Source organism: Notamacropus eugenii, chromosome 2 (assembly GCF_028372415.1).
Source record: "Notamacropus eugenii isolate mMacEug1 chromosome 2, mMacEug1.pri_v2, whole genome shotgun sequence".
NCBI classification, from domain to species: domain Eukaryota; kingdom Metazoa; phylum Chordata; class Mammalia; order Diprotodontia; family Macropodidae; genus Notamacropus; species Notamacropus eugenii.
Window position 1 is genome coordinate 78377563 of NC_092873.1, and position 16843 is coordinate 78394405.

The 16843-nt window shown below is 47.5% G+C and overlaps 1 protein-coding gene across 3 annotated transcripts; it reads left to right on the forward strand.

The window, feature by feature from the left end:
* The first annotated feature begins 1108 nt into the window (after positions 1-1108).
* FXR2 (FMR1 autosomal homolog 2) lies at positions 1109-15604 on the forward strand. 3 transcript variants are annotated; one of them, XM_072641187.1, is made up of 18 exons: positions 1160-1290; positions 2289-2341; positions 6735-6787; positions 7127-7220; positions 7824-7895; positions 8054-8202; positions 8442-8535; positions 9148-9264; positions 11930-12100; positions 12273-12351; positions 12728-12837; positions 13033-13119; positions 13396-13606; positions 13758-13955; positions 14062-14262; positions 14364-14459; positions 14564-14667; positions 14911-15604. In XM_072641187.1, the coding sequence occupies exons 5-18, from the start codon at positions 7881-7883 to the stop codon at positions 14998-15000; spliced, it is 1722 nt and encodes a 573-aa protein (XP_072497288.1). In that variant the 5' UTR covers positions 1160-1290; positions 2289-2341; positions 6735-6787; positions 7127-7220; positions 7824-7880; the 3' UTR covers positions 15001-15604. The 3 variants fall into 3 exon arrangements, with proteins under 3 accessions (XP_072497286.1, XP_072497288.1, XP_072497287.1); XM_072641186.1 differs by lacking the exon at positions 1160-1290 and adding an exon at positions 1733-1822; XM_072641185.1 differs by lacking the exon at positions 2289-2341 and having other exon boundaries at positions 1109-1290.
* Positions 15605-16843: the final 1239 nt, after the last annotated feature.

Below are 16843 nucleotides of genomic sequence, written 5' to 3' on the forward strand. Positions count from 1 at the left end.
CCCGACCGCAGGGCTAGTGACTAGAAGACCTATGTCCTTGCCTTCGGGGCTTTTACACCCCTCTGCCTCTCATTTGATGATTTAATTCCACCATTTAAATTACGGATTGCTTTAAAATGCATTTTAACAAGCGCATTTCGTGTATGTGTGTGTTCTACACGCCTTTAATGTCTCAGCGAACAGGAAGCAAGCGTGCGCTGGACGGACGGACATCCAGCCAGTGCCGGCACTTAGAGGCTACATACGTCCCGACTCCGCTCCCACTAATGTCCCCCCCCCCCCCCCAACGCTATGAAAGGTTTAAAGCCCCAAGGATGAAGGAGCACCGCAGCGGCCGCTCCGCCGGCGCACGCGCACGAAGCGGACACCTCGACCTGACTCCTTCCACCTTTTCCCCGGCTCCCTTCCCTCGCATCTACGAGTCTGCGCAGCTGGGCAGACAAAAGAGAAATTGGGGGAGGAGGGAAAGTGGGAGAAAGTGACATAAGCAGCCGCTGCGCCCTTCGACACGCCCTTGGAAGGGGTGGTCCCTTCTGCGCAAGCGTAGCTGTGTGCGTGCGTGCGTGCGTGCGGTGTGTTGTATTAGGGGTTAGGGTTAGGGTTAAAGGCTCCAGCTCGGGTGCGCGCGCTAACCACTCACGGTCACGCGCTCCTCGACGCCTGCGCCGTGTTTTTTCTCCTGTCTCTGGGCGCGGGGCGGGAGGGTGCCGAGCGCGCCTGCGCAGTAGGTAGTAGCGCCGGCGGCGGCGGCGGTGGCGGCGGCGGTAGGGGGAGGGAAGGAAGGGGGGAGGGAGGTGGAGGAGAAGGAGGAGGAGGAGGAGGAGGAGGAGGAGGAGGCGGAGGCGGAGGCGGCGGCGGCGGCGGCGGCAGCGGCGGAGGTGGTGGTGGCGGCGGCTTCCCGGGATTGAGGCAGTGGCTGAGGAGACGGCGGCGGCGGCCATTTCCCTCACAGTGGCGGAGACCGAGGCGGCGGCGGACGGGGAGCGGCCCGGCCCCGGCCCCCTGCTCGTCGGCTGTGGCGGGGCCGGTGTGGGGCCTGCCCGGCTCCCGCCCCCTGCGGCGTCCCCGCCAGCTCCTCCTCCTCCCCCGGGGGGGCGACGCAGGGGGCCCGGCCCGGCCCGAGCTCAGGCCGCCGCCGCCGGAGGAGGAGCAGGAGGAGCAGTCGCCGCCGCAGCAGCAGCAGCAGCCGCCGCAGGCGGCGGCCCCTCCATGGGCGGCCTAGCTGTCGGGAGGGACATGGAGCCGGGGCTGCCGGTCGAGGTGCGTGGCTCCAACGGGGCCTTCTACAAGGTGAGGCGGCGCGCCGGCCGGGGACACCTGCCCGCCTGCGGGCCGGGGAAGCGCGGGGCTGTCGGGACTCCTCCTCGGCCACCCCCCGACCCACCTCCAGGAGACACTCCCTGGGCCTGTCCCCGTCCCTTCCCCCCGTGGCTGCTCCAGGCCCCTCGCCTGCTTCTTCCCTCCTTCCCGGGGCAGGGACCTCAGCGCAGGAACACCCTTGCTGCTCATTGCACCGCTGACCTTCCCTTCTGTAGTCACCTAGGGCTGCTGAGACTTGAATTGTGTCTTTGTGTAACCCACCCCCACCCCCATCTTCGGTCCATTATCTCAGGCAGAGCCCCTCCCACTTCGTATTCCCCAACTGAGGGAGAAAAAAGCTGAACCCCAGCTCTAACAGCTGTAGCACCCCCTGACCTCTAGGAAGTCTGTGCTCTGCCATTCATTTTGCTTTCTCATTCGTCGATGGCTTCATTATACAAGTCCTCTACCTCCATACCTCTACTTTCCACGCAAGACCTACCTAGAATATTGCTTGATCCGGGTAAGGACCAGTACATGTATGCACTTTTACATTACCGATGTCATTCCCCAAACGGAGCCTGTGTTCTCCTCCAAGAGGACCTCAAGTGGACCCCTCTCCTAGGAGTGGATACATCCCCTGTTATTTTTCCCTAAAGCATTTCTGTTTCTAGAATGTTCCCTAGTAACTTTCCCTATTTGGGCATTCTCCTACAGCTCTTTTTTTAGGAGTCCCTTTGGAGGACCCTTTTCTGTCCCCAAGCTCCCCTCTGAAGGCATTTCTGCAGAGGTTCCCTCCCTTTATCCACACCCTTTTCTACCCACCCCTAATTTGGTTTCTGGGGTATCCTTTCATAGGTAAAATAACTGAAGTTGAAGACTCACTGCTTCCCAAAGATTTTCTTCTCCTTAATTCTCTAATATGGGGGGGCTGGGAGGGGACATCCTTGTAACTTATACCCTGCCAACGTTTTTGTTCTACCTCCCAGGCCTGAGTTTGAACATATATTGTAGCCTATCCTACATCTGGAAGAACTAGAATGTAAGTTCCTTGAGGGCAGATTGTCATTTTTGTCTTTATCCAGTTCCTAGCAAATAGTTACTTAATAAATGTTTGTTGATATTTCTCCTCTATCACCACATGTGGGGAGAGATTCTGCCCTCCCTTCCCCCTTGTCCTTTACCCAACAGACCCTTATGCCTCTGAGCCATTCTGCTCCCTTTATTCCCCAAAGCATATTTCGCATTATGACTAAAAAGGATTTGGTGTTTGCCATGGTGTGTACTCGCATTTCTCTCATCAGAGAGTTTTCATCTCTGGTAACCTGGGTCTCAGCTCACTCCCTAATCTAAGTAGTTAACTATGTAAACTTCGCCTAACCAATCTGAATCCTTATTTCCAGAAAACTTCCTTAAATCTTTCTTCAGCAAAAAGAGGTTCCTTAGCTGATTCTTTGTCATTTCTTTCCTAAATCCTGGGCTTCCCTTTCAATTCTGGACCATGTGATAACACAGAGTCTTCATAATAGCACCTCAGAGTAGACTCTTGTTTCCTCTTGAACTCACCCCTTAAGCAGCATTCCTATTTGACCTGGCAGAAATTCCTCCATTCCTGATTCCCTTCTGTGTCTGGTAGCATATGCTTGTTCTTAACCTCTTTTCCCTTTATGTTTCCTTGTTTCTTCGTTGAAATGTGCTTCCAGATACCTACTTCATCATGTGGGCCCCTTGCCCTCCTTTTGTATTGTATTCTCTCTAAATCCCCAATCATAAATTCTTCAGGTTCTAGGAGAAAGGATTTGAGATTAGGTCAGAGGTAGTCTATAAAATGTTACATTTAGTCTTCTCTCATTCCTTTGTTACCTGGTATCTAGGGACAGCTTCTAGACAAGATTGGTCTCTAGTAAGAATCATCTAGATGAGAGAAAAGAGGGTTCTCCCCCCCCACTTCACTCCACCCCTTTACATATACACAGGTAGCTGAAACTTCTTTTAAAACCTCAGCTTCTCCAATATTTTGTAAGATCTTTCTCCTCAGCCAGTGTGGATGTGGTGAGGATTTGATTTGAGGTGAGGATGCTTTGGACTTGGAAAGTAGCAGTTTGTTGGGAAACAGGTCATATGGATTTCTGTACTCTTTGACATTTATTTAAATCTCATTTCCCCCATTTTGAAGACTAGAATACCTCAACAATCTATTTACTTGTCTCTCTCAATGCCAGCGTGTTTTTTTTCCCATTACCATTCTCTGTTGAACTCCTTACCCTTTTGTATTTGAATACTTTGCTACTCTGTTTTTAGAACCAGTTTTCATGACTCAGCAGATCAGGGTAGTTAGTAAGGAGGGGCCATGTTGTTTGAGAATTATATCCCCTGACAAGGTTTCTTTCCCTCTCTTCTGGATATGGGAATCCCATTGTATATCCTTTTCTATCTAAGAGACACCCCTTAACAGGATCTTAGTCACTGTAGCTCTAACTCTCCAGCTTTCCTCCAAGAACTTACGTATTTTCCCACTTCAGTCTTAGGCTATTTCAAATTCCATCTCCAGTCCGCTTCTAAGACAGAAACATAGTACCTGATCTGCACCAGAGCTTTTTCCCAGTTGATTCTCCACTCTTTAGACAGCCTGGCTCCTCCCTGACAGCTCCCCAGAGCTCATCATATTGATTCCACACTTAGTTCAGAAACTGATCAGCAGAGTCCACTGCGGCTTTGAGCTCCCTAGCTCAAGAGGTTCACCAACCTCAGCTTCCCTGATAGGAAGGATTTTGTGCCACCATGCTTCCCCATATTATTCGGAAGGACCAGACCAACCTTCAATTTCCACTTCTCCCAGATGCTCTTTCCTACTGAGACTGTATTATTTGGGAAAGTTCCCTAATTAAAGTTAAATAGACCTTAGTTGTGGTAGTAAATATGAAGAAGCTGTCATACCTACTTCCTTTTGGAGGGGAGGGAGAGAGAGGTGAGAGTTAATTAGATTCTCCCCAGCTGGACAATGGAGAGAACCCCCACACCCATCCCTCCATTTCCCTCAATTTCTTTGACATTTACCTTGCCTCATTGAATCAAGTGAGATAGTATAGTTCAGCTGGTTTTAAGTATTGGGTGCTAGAATGTATACTTAAGGTAAGGACAAATCCTAGGGAAACAGGATAGGAACCTGGGGTTCCTCAGCTATGTCTCAGTCTCCTGGAGTCAAAGCCAGGAAATGCCAAAGTCAGTGGACCAAACCACTGACAACTGAACTGCTGGCTTCTTCCTGTCCTTGCCCTCACTTTCCTCTGCTCATCTTCCCAACCTGACACTAGGTGAGGTCTGAGCAAAGCTAGGTGCTCAGTTTCTTCCACTGGAGTCCTTGGTGGGAGGTGGAGGGATGGAGAAGTGGGTAGAATATGCGAAATTAAGCAGCAGGGGTCTGAATTCTCTCAGAAGAATTCCAGTGTCAAGTATTATGGCTAGAAAAAGGCCAAGGTAATCATGGTATTTCTCCCTGCAAGCCAGCTCTGGTCAGGGAATAACTGGTTTACATGCATAGATAGGCATAGCCTTTGTGAATAACTAGGAGCAGGCAAGTGCTTGTCTTCTGCCATGCCCTTTCTTCCCCTTCCCCCCATTTCCCCTGAAAGAACTTTCCAGAACAGCTGACACTATCTTAATGAACTGTGGTGACAGCAGCTCAAAGGTATTTTAGATGTATAATAAGCCAAGGCAGGTGTCAAGTCCTAAAGGGTCTGTTGAGGTATTCTTTAAGTATAAAGGATAGAGTGGAAGAAGAGGTTACTGAAATAGAGTATTATGGAAGGAACATATAAAGGAAGGGGACCCAGAGGCAATGGGCCTTTAGGAAAGGATTCTGGACTAGGAAAAGGGATTATCATGTAAGTGGGGGAGAGGATGTAAGGAAGAGAGGAGATTTTGTACGTCTGCATTTTAGATTTTAATGTACTATATGAATGTTACATGCCGTTGTTCTTGAGTAGCAAGAATGTTGAGAATTAGTAAAGTTCTAGAGAAAAGCTGGGAACCGCATTACTTATCCTAAGAGGAAATTGAAGGTAATTTTGTTCCGGTAGTGAAATTTAACTTTAGAGTCTCCCAATATAAAGGGAACCAATAGCGTGATTGAACGAGCTGAGGTGGGAGGAGTAGGTAGAGGAAAGTGTTCATTCTCTAGGATAATTTCAACCCTTATTAACATCTCTCCTCAGCCTTAATTTCTTTAAGGAAGGGAAGAAGGAAGAAACATTTATTAAATGCCTATTACATGCCAAGCACTATGCTATTAATAATAGTAGCTAACATTTATATCTCTGTGCCAGGCACTGTGCTATGTGCTTACAAATGTTATCTCATTTGATCTTCACAACAACCCTGGGAAATAGATGCTATTATTATCTCCATTTTAAAGTTGAAACTGAAGCACGGAGAGCTAAGTAACTTATTAGCCCAAGAGTTACACAACTAGCAGATGTCTGAGACTGGATTTGAACTCCAGTGTTCCCGGATCCAGGGATTTATTCACTACACTACCTAGCTGCTGTTAATTTCTCTGTGCCAGCTTCTTGAACCTTTCAGGGTACCTTCATTATATGAGGATGGGGAAACAAAAGAGTTGGGCAGATAGTTATGGTCACCTCAGTTTTTGAGATAACATAATTATCTCCCTACTCTTATCTGGGTAGTGATAATTTATTAAGTTAGAAACATAGCTCTTTGACCCTGTGTCTTTGTGGTAGAACCTTCATCACCCTCCTCTTGTTATCTTTATTCTTTCATTATCCAAGTGTCCCATTTTTCCAAATCCTTACCCCTTCCCCTAATACTGCCCTACCTTCTCCCCATATTTCCTCTTAGGACCAAGGCATCTGTGCTCTACCCTAGGGCAGTCTGGGGATGCCAGGTTTCCTCTATGCTCATGAAGAGGAGGCAGACTTTTGTCTCCTTGTGCTCCAGGACATCATCTCCTTATCTTTGGGGATAATCTTAGCTTTGGTTGTTGCTTTTTGGTATTTTAATTGGATGGTGGCAGGCTGTTGAGCAGAAAATGAAGAATTTGGGGGGTGGGATAAAGCAAGGTACCTTGGGATCCAGAAGGAAACCCACTGCAGCTCTGAAATCCCTACCTCAAGAGGTGCACCAGCCTCAGGTACCCAAATTATTCCAGACCCCTCCCAGTCCCTGCCCTTTTCTCTTGTTCTAGTGGTTTGCCATTTGCCATCTGTCTCCTCACACGTTAAAATACAGACACACTTTTCTTAGAATATGGGTGTGTGTCTCTGACTCTTCTCCTGACTCACCTCACCCAGATTGCTTCTGTCCCCCAGAACTCAGGTTTCCTGCTTCCAGCCTGCCCCTTATTCCCTTCTGGAGTTCTGAGCTGATGGTAAATCTCCATTTTCTTTCTCACCTTACTCCGTCACCCACTGTAGGGTTTTGTGAAGGATGTCCATGAAGACTCAGTCACCATCTTCTTTGAGAACAAGTAAGACCTGGGGAAACAAAATCCAGGATATCTAGTTTTCAGAGAGAGCTCCAGGGGGGTGAAAGCTAACAGAGGAAAACTGGTCCTAAAAGGGTTGCTTTGGGAAAGAGAGCCAAGAGTTAGGTATGGAATCCCAGGAAAAGAGCAAGGACTGCAACTAGGGTGGGGGGAGGGATAATGGTACATAAATTTTGGGGGAACTAGGGATTATGGAGTAAGATTTGAGATATAGTCTTCTAATTCTGAAGGAATGGAAAGCAGAGGGAATTGTTGTGGTAGCACTCTCATTTGGGGAATTTCATCAGTCTGAGGCCCTTTCTCACACTGTCCCATTTACAGCTGGCAGAGTGAGAGACAGATCCCCTTTGGGGATGTTCGGCTACCACCACCAGCTGACTATAGCAAGGAGATCACAGAAGGGGATGAAGTGGAGGTAAGAGTGCTGAAGTTCCTTCCCCTTAAATATAAATTTCTTCTAGTCCCAGAAAACAGATACAGCTAACCTATTCTTCTTCCCTGCTACACCCGTGTCCCCCCATCCCCTTATTACTTGTCACTTGTTTCTTTGTCTGAGTTACCATTCAGCTAAGATCAGATTTGTTAGGCTTATTCAAACTGTGCCCCTGTCTTTCACCATTGCTAGTTAGATGAAGAATGATAAGAAGAGTGTCTGTTTTGACTGAAAATATCTGCAAAGAAGAAACTTTATCCCATAGATGTTTTTAATTTCCTATCCTAAGCTTTCCTGCATGCCTGAGGTGGTGTATATTTCATACTGTAGTTTCAACCTGTCTCCTTTCCCTGCTGTTCTGATATGCCAGACTTCACGAGAAAGCCCCCATCTCAGTATCTCAGTAAAACTTCATCCTTTTAAGATAATAGAGAGGTATCTAAAATTTCATGACTTCTTCCCATCCTGATTAGCCACACTCATCTCTAGTTTCTTTTACTTTTGGTTTATAGGAGCTCTACTTTGTCCACAAGTTATAGGTCAGTTTTCAAGACCACCTCTGTTTTCTTCTCTAATTTCTTCTAGGTTTATTCCCGAGCCAATGAGCAGGAGCCTTGTGGTTGGTGGCTGGCAAGGGTTCGGATGATGAAGGGAGATGTGAGTGATCTTGGAGGTTTAGGGAATGGGATGGGTGGTCTTGGAAATAGAAACTGAGGGTAGAAAGTTAGGAGGAAGCAGAGTTTGAGGATTATTGGGGACCAGATGCCTGATCCCAGGCATCTAAGGTTGCCATCTTTCTTATTTTATCCCATCAGTTCTATGTCATAGAGTATGCAGCTTGTGATGCTACCTACAATGAAATTGTGACCCTGGAACGGCTCCGACCTGTCAATCCCAGCCCTCTGGCTACCAAAGGCAGTTTTTTCAAGGTCACTATGGCAGTTCCTGAGGATCTGAGAGAAGCGTGAGTGTCAGGGCTGTACCCCTTACCCACAACCCTGACTCTTCCCATAACCACCTTGTCTCCCATAACCCTTTTTTCACAGCCTCCCCTGTCCTTTCTCTGTCCCTACCCCATTCCCTGCTTTATCCATATCCTTGTCCCATTTTCTCCCATCAATTACCAAGTCATTTTCTTGATTACTCCCTTTCTGTCCCCCTTTTCCCTGAATTGTTATCTGAAAATTTGCCTTTTCTCCCCAGCTGCTCCAATGAGAATGTCCATAAAGAGTTCAAGAAGGCTTTAGGAGCCAACTGCATCTTCCTAAACATCACTAACAGTGAGCTCTTTATTCTGGTGAGCATGTTTACACCATGCACTTCAGCTCTCCTCTCCTTTTGTACCTTTGATCCTTAGCAGAGAGGGCTTATATTTTTAATCAAAGGACAGTACTCTGCCTGCTTGCTCTTGACCCTGACTTTTTTCTTAGGAACTGAGGCTTCTCATCACCAGGGTCCACCATAGCGTGGGACCAAGGATATGTTTTGACAATCTGTAACTTTCCCTTGAATCTCCAAGTATAACTTAAAATGTAACCTTCATTCATTTTCCTAATAAGACTACCCCATCCCATCCAATTTATTAAGCATTTGTTAAATGCTTACTGTGTGCCAGATACTGTGCTATGTGATAGGGACACAAACACAATTCCTGTTTGTGTAAGCACAAAGTTTATACTTTAGTGATCCAAATCTTAGAAAATTTATTTGGTTCCCTTTTGTGCCTTGAAGTTATTCCTCATATATCCCCTACTTCCCCCTCCCTCTCCTCTGCTTCTTTTAGGGACCTAGTCTTATAAACTCCCACCTTCCTTGAGGACCCAAGTATCCTGGTGCCCAAACCTTACCCTTATCCCTGTGTGGAATAGGGAGGAAGGGGAGAGTCTGGTTAACTTCTCTTTTCACTTAGTCAACAACAGAAGCTCCTGTAAAACGGGCATCCCTGCTGGGTGACATGCATTTCCGAAGCCTCCGCACCAAACTGCTGCTCATGTCCCGAAATGAGGAGGCCACCAAGCATCTTGAGGTGAGCTCTGATGCCGTTTCCTCCTGTAGAGGGGCCCTTCTTTAAGAACTCTTTCTCAGTAAGCAGATGGCCTGCCTCCCTTTGGACCAGTAGTCACATGGGTTCTCATCATAAAAAATATTGGGATCAATCAGGAGACCTGGATTGTAGTCCCAACGGTTTCCTTTGCCTCCTCTGTAATAGTTACTCCATATATTTATTTGACCCTTTATTTTTATGCTTTTGTATACGTTCACATTTTATCCTCACAACCAGTGTGGAAAGTATTTAAGACTGGTGATAGTATCTTTTTTTTTAAAGGAATTTCAGGCCCAGAGAAATTGTGACTTGTCCAAAATATTCAGGGTTTTATTATAGTTTTTTGGGGTTTTTTTCCATTTTACTGTATACCATTTGCAAAATGAGGTCGGACTATAACTTTCTGGAAGAGATTAGCATTCTAGCATTGCTTCTCAAAGAAATCTTTAATCTCATTTCCCCCTTTTTACTCTGCACACTCATTCCTCTTAAACTTTCTTTCTCCCTTGGGTTCCTTGACATACTGTTCTCCTAGCTCTTCTATGTCTCTGTGACTACTGTCTTTTCTTTTTTTTAGTTGAATCATTTTATTTGTTTTCAGTGTTCGACAATCACTTCCACATATCTTAGATTTTTTTCCACCCCCTCCCCCTTATTCCCCCTTCCCTCCCCATTCCCTGAGACAGCTTACAATCTTATATAGGTTCTCTACATGTACATTCCTATTAAATGCATGTTGCATAGAAGAATTAAAATGAATGGGAGAAACCATAAAACAAAACAAAACAAAACATAATACAAAAGAAAATGGTCTGTTTCTGTCTGTGATCCAATTCCATAGTTCTTTTTTTGTTTTTCAGCGTTCTACAGTCACTTCCATATAATTTAGAATTTTTTCCTCCTCCCTCCCCCTCCCCCCCAGACAGCATACGATTTTGTATAGGTTCTACACATACATTCCTATTAAATATATTTTCACCTTAGTCATGTTGCATAGAAGAATTAAAATGAATGGGAGAAATCACAAAAGAAACCAAAACGTAGTAATACAAAAGAAAATGATCTGTTACATTCTGCAGTCAAATTCCATAGGTCCTTTTCTCTGGATGTGGAAGGCATTTTGCCTCAAGAGTGCAATGGAAATTTTTTAAGTCCATGCATTTCAATGACGTACTAAGTCTATCAGAAAAATTCCTCCCACACTGTGGTTGTTGCTGGTTCTCCTGGTTCTGCTCCTTTCACTCAGCATTAATTCATATAAGTCTTTCCAGGCCTCTCTGAAGTCTTCCTGTTCATCATTTCTTACAGCACAATAGTATTTCATTACGTTCATATACCACAACTTGTTCAGCCAGTCCCCAATGGATGGGCATCCCCTTAATTTCCAGTTCTCGGCCACCACAAAGAGAGCTGCTATAAATATTTTTGTACATGTGGGACCTTTTCCCATTTCTATGATCTCTTTGGAATAGAATCCCAGAAGCAATATTGCTGGGTCAAAGGGTATGCCCTTTGGGCATAGTTCCAAACTGCTCTCCAGAATGGTTGGATCAGCTCACAGCTCCACCAACAGTGAATTAGTGTTCCAACTCTCCCACATCTTCTTAAACATTTATCATCTTCCTGTTTTGTCATATTAGCCAGTCTGATGGTATGATGTGGTACCTTAGAGTTGTTTTGATTTGCATCTCTCTAATCAATAGTGATTTAGAGCATTTTTTCATATGATTTCTATGACCACTTTATTCAGTAGTTTCCTCTATTTAGAGGTTGCTTTAGATAATCTCTGAGTTCTAACTTAATGTGTTCTTTGAGCTTCTGAGTAGGTAGGGTTTCAGGTAGAGACTATCTCCTTTCCTTAAGTATTTCTGATAGGTGGATTCAATTTTAGCTCCAAATGTTGGTAAATTCCTGTAAGGGACTTGTAAACCTCTTTTAAAGTCCTAGATGCCTTAGGCCCATCTTCTGTGTTCCTTGATAAAGCTTTAGCCATTTTCCTGTGGGAAATGAGCTTTTTTGGAACCTCTCTTCAGGGAACCCTTTTCAACCCTTATTTTTTCCTACCCGTGGTTTACTCTCCCAGACTCACTGCTGTCTTTCTTCAATAATTAGGCAACCTATCTTAGACTGCTTCAAAGGAGCTGAATCAGTTCTGTTTATTTTGAGATCCCCCTCTACCTCTATTCCTCAGTTTGGGATTTGTGGTAAGAGAGAGTCTATATTGCTTGGAAAAGTGGAAGATAATACTTAATTAGCACTTTATAATGCTTTTTGATTTTTCAAAGGGCTATCACATCTTTGTGACGTGAGCTTTACAAGTATTCTCTGAGATAGGTAAGGAAGCTGTCATTTAATAGATGTGACCTGAAGCAGAGAGATTGTGATTTGTCCAAAATCACACAGCTTATCAGTGTCAGAGAACTTCTTACCACTTGATTACTAGGTGTCTTTCACCTTGAATCTTTGGGCTTTGGCAGAGAAATAAGGACTAATTTCCTCCAGTTTCCATATCATGTGTCATAAGGGCTAGTGGCCACTAGAAGTTGTAGTTTCATTCTTTTCTCTTAATCACACAGAGAAGAGCTCTGGGTCAGGTACTGTCTGAGCTTTAGAGATGTCCCAGGTGACTTCCAGTCTTTCCTTCCAGACAAGCAAGCAGCTGGCAGCAGCATTCCAGGAAGAATTTACAGTACGAGAAGACCTGATGGGACTAGCAATTGGCACTCATGGTGCCAACATCCAGCAGGCTCGAAAAGTGCCTGGGGTGACAGCCATTGAACTGGGGGAGGAGACTTGCACCTTTCGAATCTATGGGGAGGTCAGTACTGGGACTTCTAAAGGGAGGAATGCTACAATAGAAAATATGCTGGAATTCTTCCTGGTTTTTGGATTTTAGTGGTAGCACAGTTCCTCAAAAAGAGGGTGGTAAAAAGAAGGATTTCTTTGGGGCTCAGGCCTCTGTGTCCAGTAATTATTCTCTTACTCCCCAGACTCCAGAGGCATGCCGGCAGGCCCGAAGCTACCTTGAATTTTCTGAAGACTCTGTCCAAGTGCCCCGGAACCTGGTTGGTAAGTCTGGACTTACCAGTGGTCAGGATGAAGCAGGAAAGAGGAGGGATTAAAAGGCAGTGGAGAGTTGGGGACCAGTGGTCGAAGAGGTGGAGGATGGGTGATGTAGGGGGGGATCGTAAACGACTTGGTGTCTGAGAAGGAGCTTATTAGGCTTATGCTGGACTGAAGAGGCTGCCCCAAAAACTGCAACAGGAATGATATAGATTAGACAGAAGAATTGCAAGGATATCTGGATGTTTTCATCTTTTCTGTGTTGGGTTATAGACAGGGGAATGGATGAAATAAACCCTTTACAAAATAAAGAGCTGTCTACTGTGCCCTGTCTCCTTCATCCTTTAAATAATTTAATTCCTTCATTCCCCCCCCAACACAGGCAAAGTGATTGGGAAGAATGGGAAAGTGATCCAGGAGATTGTGGATAAATCTGGTGTGGTGAGAGTTCGAGTGGAAGGTGATAACGACAAGAAGAATCCAAGGGAGGAGGTATTATGGGAAAGGATTTCTTTAGTTCCCCAGGGAAGTTCATAGGAGCAAGTTCCTCAGGACAAGAACTGTTGTGGGGTGGAAGGGTATGGTTTGCTGAAGATAGGGCCCTAGTCTGTAAGCTTATGTCAAGATGAGGGAAACATGTTTGCTCACTTTTCTTCTCTCCTTACTGACCCACCTCTTCTCTGCCAGGGAATGGTTCCTTTCATATTCGTTGGCACCCGGGAGAATATCAGCAATGCTCAGGCCCTCCTGGAATATCACCTCTCTTACTTGCAGGTACCAGGGCTATCTCCTTGGGAGGAAAATCAATACTGAGTGGCCAGAGGAGAATTGGAACTTTGGGTCTGTAGAGACTCTCTCTGGGGAGAGCAGGGCCAGAGGGCAGGATTGGATGCCTGATTTGTTCACATTTAGGATGTGTTGTTCTTTATTAATTTTTTTTTGCTAAATTCTTTGCTATTCAGGGAATTTAGGTGGTGGGCAGTTTCTGTAGAGGACTCTTAAATTTTTCTCTTTTCCCTGCCCTCAACTGTTTTCTTGCCCCCCAATCAGGAAGTAGAACAGCTTCGACTAGAAAGGCTACAGATTGATGAACAGCTTCGGCAGATTGGGCTGGGCTTCCGTGCCCCTGGAAGTGGTCGAGGGAGCAGTGGTGGTGACAAGACTGGCTATGCTACAGATGAAAGCTCTTCCTCTTCCCTACATGCTACTAGAACCTATGGGGGCCGGGGCCGTGGTCGAAGGACAGGAAGCTCTGGCTATGGTGAGATTGTGGTGTGTGACTCCAGTGAGAGGGAGAAGAGATGGGTTGTAGAAGGAGAACAAATTGTAGGCAAAGGCTTTTTCTTGGGGCTACAGAGAGATTAAATAGTGTTTTCTGGAAGTGAGGAACCAAATCGACTTCTGTTCCCTAGGTCCTGGGTCAGACCTGTCCACTGCTTCTGAAACGGAGTCTGAAAAACGAGAAGAGCCTGACCGACCTGGCCATGGTGACCAAGATGCCTCCAGCCGGGGTGAAGAAGGTCGTAGGAGACCAGTGGGGGGACGAGGTCGAGGGTCCAATCCTGCACCCCGACTTCCCACAAAGTACAGCACATCTTCCATTAGCTCAGGTACTGAGGGATCTTAACATTCAAGTGGGGCTTGGAATTGAGAATGGAGAGCTGAAGGCAGGATGCCCACAGGCCAAGCCCGAGCTCTCTTCTTTACCTTACCTAGTTCTGAAGGATCCTGACAGTAACCCCTATAGCCTGCTGGACACATCAGAACCAGAGCCCCCAGTTGACTCTGAGCCTGGAGAGCCACCTCCAGCTAGTGCCCGGCGCCGACGTTCCCGCCGTAGACGCACAGATGAGGACCGGACCATCATAGATGGAGGACTGGAGTCTGATGGGCCTAACCTGGCTGAAAATGGTCTGGGTGAGCAGGATTCCGGGGGTCACTGAGAAAAGTGAGGCTTGGGAGGATAGGGACCTCCCTTTTCTGAATCTTTACTTTCTCATCACTGTCTTTTCCTACAGAAGAGGAATCAAAACCTCAGCGACGCAACCGAAGCCGTAGACGACGTAACCGTGGTAACCGAGCAGATGGCTCCATCAGCAGAGACCGGCAGCCAGGTGAATAGCCAAAGTTCTTCCTTAGACTTGAGAGAGTGGGGCTCTTGGGTTGTGTTGATATAGTGTTAGCTGGGGGACAGATATCTGACCCCTTCTTCCTTTAGTGACAGTGGCAGATTACATCTCCCGGGCAGAATCTCAAAGCCGACAGAGGCAGCCCCCTGAGCCCACTCATGCTCCTTCCGAGGACTCCCTCTCAGGACCAAAGGTAGATGAATTGTTGCCTTCTCCTTCCTCCTGTCCTCAGAACTCCCCACTGCACCCCAGTCTTTACAAATTGGGGAACTGGGGAAGAGAAGCCCTGGTTTTCTCCTGGGAGAATGGGGGAAGGAGGTGGCAGGAGGGCTTTGGGTAGTAAGGTTTTGAGTTTATAGGACTTAGTTTCTGTGGGAGTTGGTGCAATAAAAGAAAATAGAGGGTCCCCTCTTACCACCTTCTTTTTCTCTTCTAGGGTGTCAGCAAGCTTCCTAAGGGCCCCTCGGAAAATGGGGAGCTCTCTGCCTCCTTGGAACTGGGCAGCTTGGTGAATGGGGTCTCATAAAAGTCCCTCCATCCCTTTCTGTCCCCCTCCCCCACATCTTGCTTGCTACCCAACAAGCCCTTCCTGACCCGCATTGGAGCTGCTCTTGTCTAAGGGGGGAGGGAACAGTAGCCGCACTGTGGGTTCTTCCCCACCCCCAGGGGCTTGGGGTGGGGTGGGGTGGTGTGCTTGTTACAGGGTCACCCTCTCCTCTTCTTCCTCTGTCTACCCCACCCCATGGTGAGGGGAGCCTCCCCCCCATCAGACTGGATGTGCCTTTTATCCTCTAATGCCCCAATCTCTCCCTGGCCCCCTAATTCTCTCCCCGGCCTGTTTGTGGGGAGGGTCCTCCTGTACCCACCCAAATTTGATGGTTTGGGGGGTTCCCTTGGCACCCCTTCCTCTCATCCTGTCCCCCCCTCTCTGGGCCTCATCACTGTGGAAGATGGGGGTGGTGTCATTGGGTGGGAGGCATGGGGAGGGGGGTTTGAAGCAGGGGTAGGGACCTGTTAAGGGTCTCTAGGGGTGGGAGGTAGGGGGGACAGACTTTGTCTGGCTAATGAGAAGGTGTATTTATTTTTCACTGTACAGTATTTAAAAAGAGAATAAAAAAATCCAAACGGCACCCCTTCTTTCCCTCCCAAGTCTTGTTTCTCACATGCACATTAAATCTGAGCCACACTGCTTCCTTGTCAGTTGTATCCCATGGACATCACCTCCAACCACCTCTAGAGCCCCTTAACTCTGGAAATGATGCCCTTCATTCTTTCCACCTCTCCCCCCAAGTAAGCATCTTACTCTTCTTACCAGGAAACTGCCCAAGTGTCCCCACCCAACTTGCTGCTGGGTGAGTTGGGCCACTCCTATACCTACCCTGCCTCCTGTCTGACTCAGGGATGCCCCTCCCTAGGGGTTGAGATCTGGGGCCAAGGCAAGGCAGCTACCCTAATCGGTTTAGTTTATCTTGGGGTCCCCCAGGGCCAGGGCCGGGCCATGAGAAGATGGGCCACCTGATCACATTTTCTGTCCGGAACCCTAGACTCCCCATCCCTCAGTCTTTCCCAGCGATGGCTCCGCTGCTCCCTTGGCCGGCCAGCCTTCCTCTCCCCAGTTCCAGCGACAACAGAAATCTTGTAGGGTTGGTACAATCCTCAGCGCCCGAGAAAGAGCCCCAGCTTGGGCACCTGCTAGGGTGACTCGGGAAGAGAAATTCTCTTGAACTTCCTTGGATACAATCTTGGCAAGCGGTCAAGAGGGAGAAAGTTGTGACCCCTTTTCTAGAATTTACTCACTGACCATTTCTGAGTTTAAGGGAGTTGACCAAAAATTAGTAAAGGGAGGGAATAAATTCCAGGGAGCGCAGGGCGACGAGTCTCCGGAAATAGAGCTAGGGTTAGGGAGTGGAGCCCTGAGGAGAAAGAAACCGGGCGGCGAAGCGGTAAGCCTGAGTGCGCTGAGGGGCGGGGGAAGGCGCTGGAGGAGGCTCCTGAGAAGGGCGGCGTCACAGTTTAAAAGCCTTTCCCGGGTCTGACCAGCCTACTACGGGCACTTGCCGCCCCACCCCCAGCACCCCTGACATCCCCCCCGGGGTGACTGGAGTAAGGTAGCCTCGGAAACACGCAGAAACCTGGCAGCACTGACTCCAGGAAGCCCGTGGCTCCAGGGCCTGAGAAGCATACCTTCATTTCCCAAGTACTTCTTGGAAGGTTGGGGGGGTGGAAACCCTGAAATTTGGGCAAGATCCCGAAGGAAGGCGGTGGAGGGAGAGCCCGGGTACCTGCTGCCGGCTTTCTGGCCCTGCGAAATTTTAAAGACTGAGTGGCCACATACCTCCATAATAAGGACGACGTTTTCGGGGACAAGG

What these genes read in the sequence shown, in the direction of transcription:
- FXR2 (XM_072641185.1), top strand. Translation starts at nt 1,210, where the DNA reads ATGGGCGGCCTAGCTGTCGGGAGGGACATGGAGCCGGGGCTGCCGGTC. An exon ending in CCTGGCTGAAAATGGTCTGG is followed by an intron (nt 14,263 to 14,363) that starts GTGAGCAGGATT and finishes CTTTTCCTACAG; the next exon opens with AAGAGGAATCAAAACCTCAG. An exon ending in CAGCAGAGACCGGCAGCCAG is followed by an intron (nt 14,460 to 14,563) that starts GTGAATAGCCAA and finishes TTCTTCCTTTAG; the next exon opens with TGACAGTGGCAGATTACATC.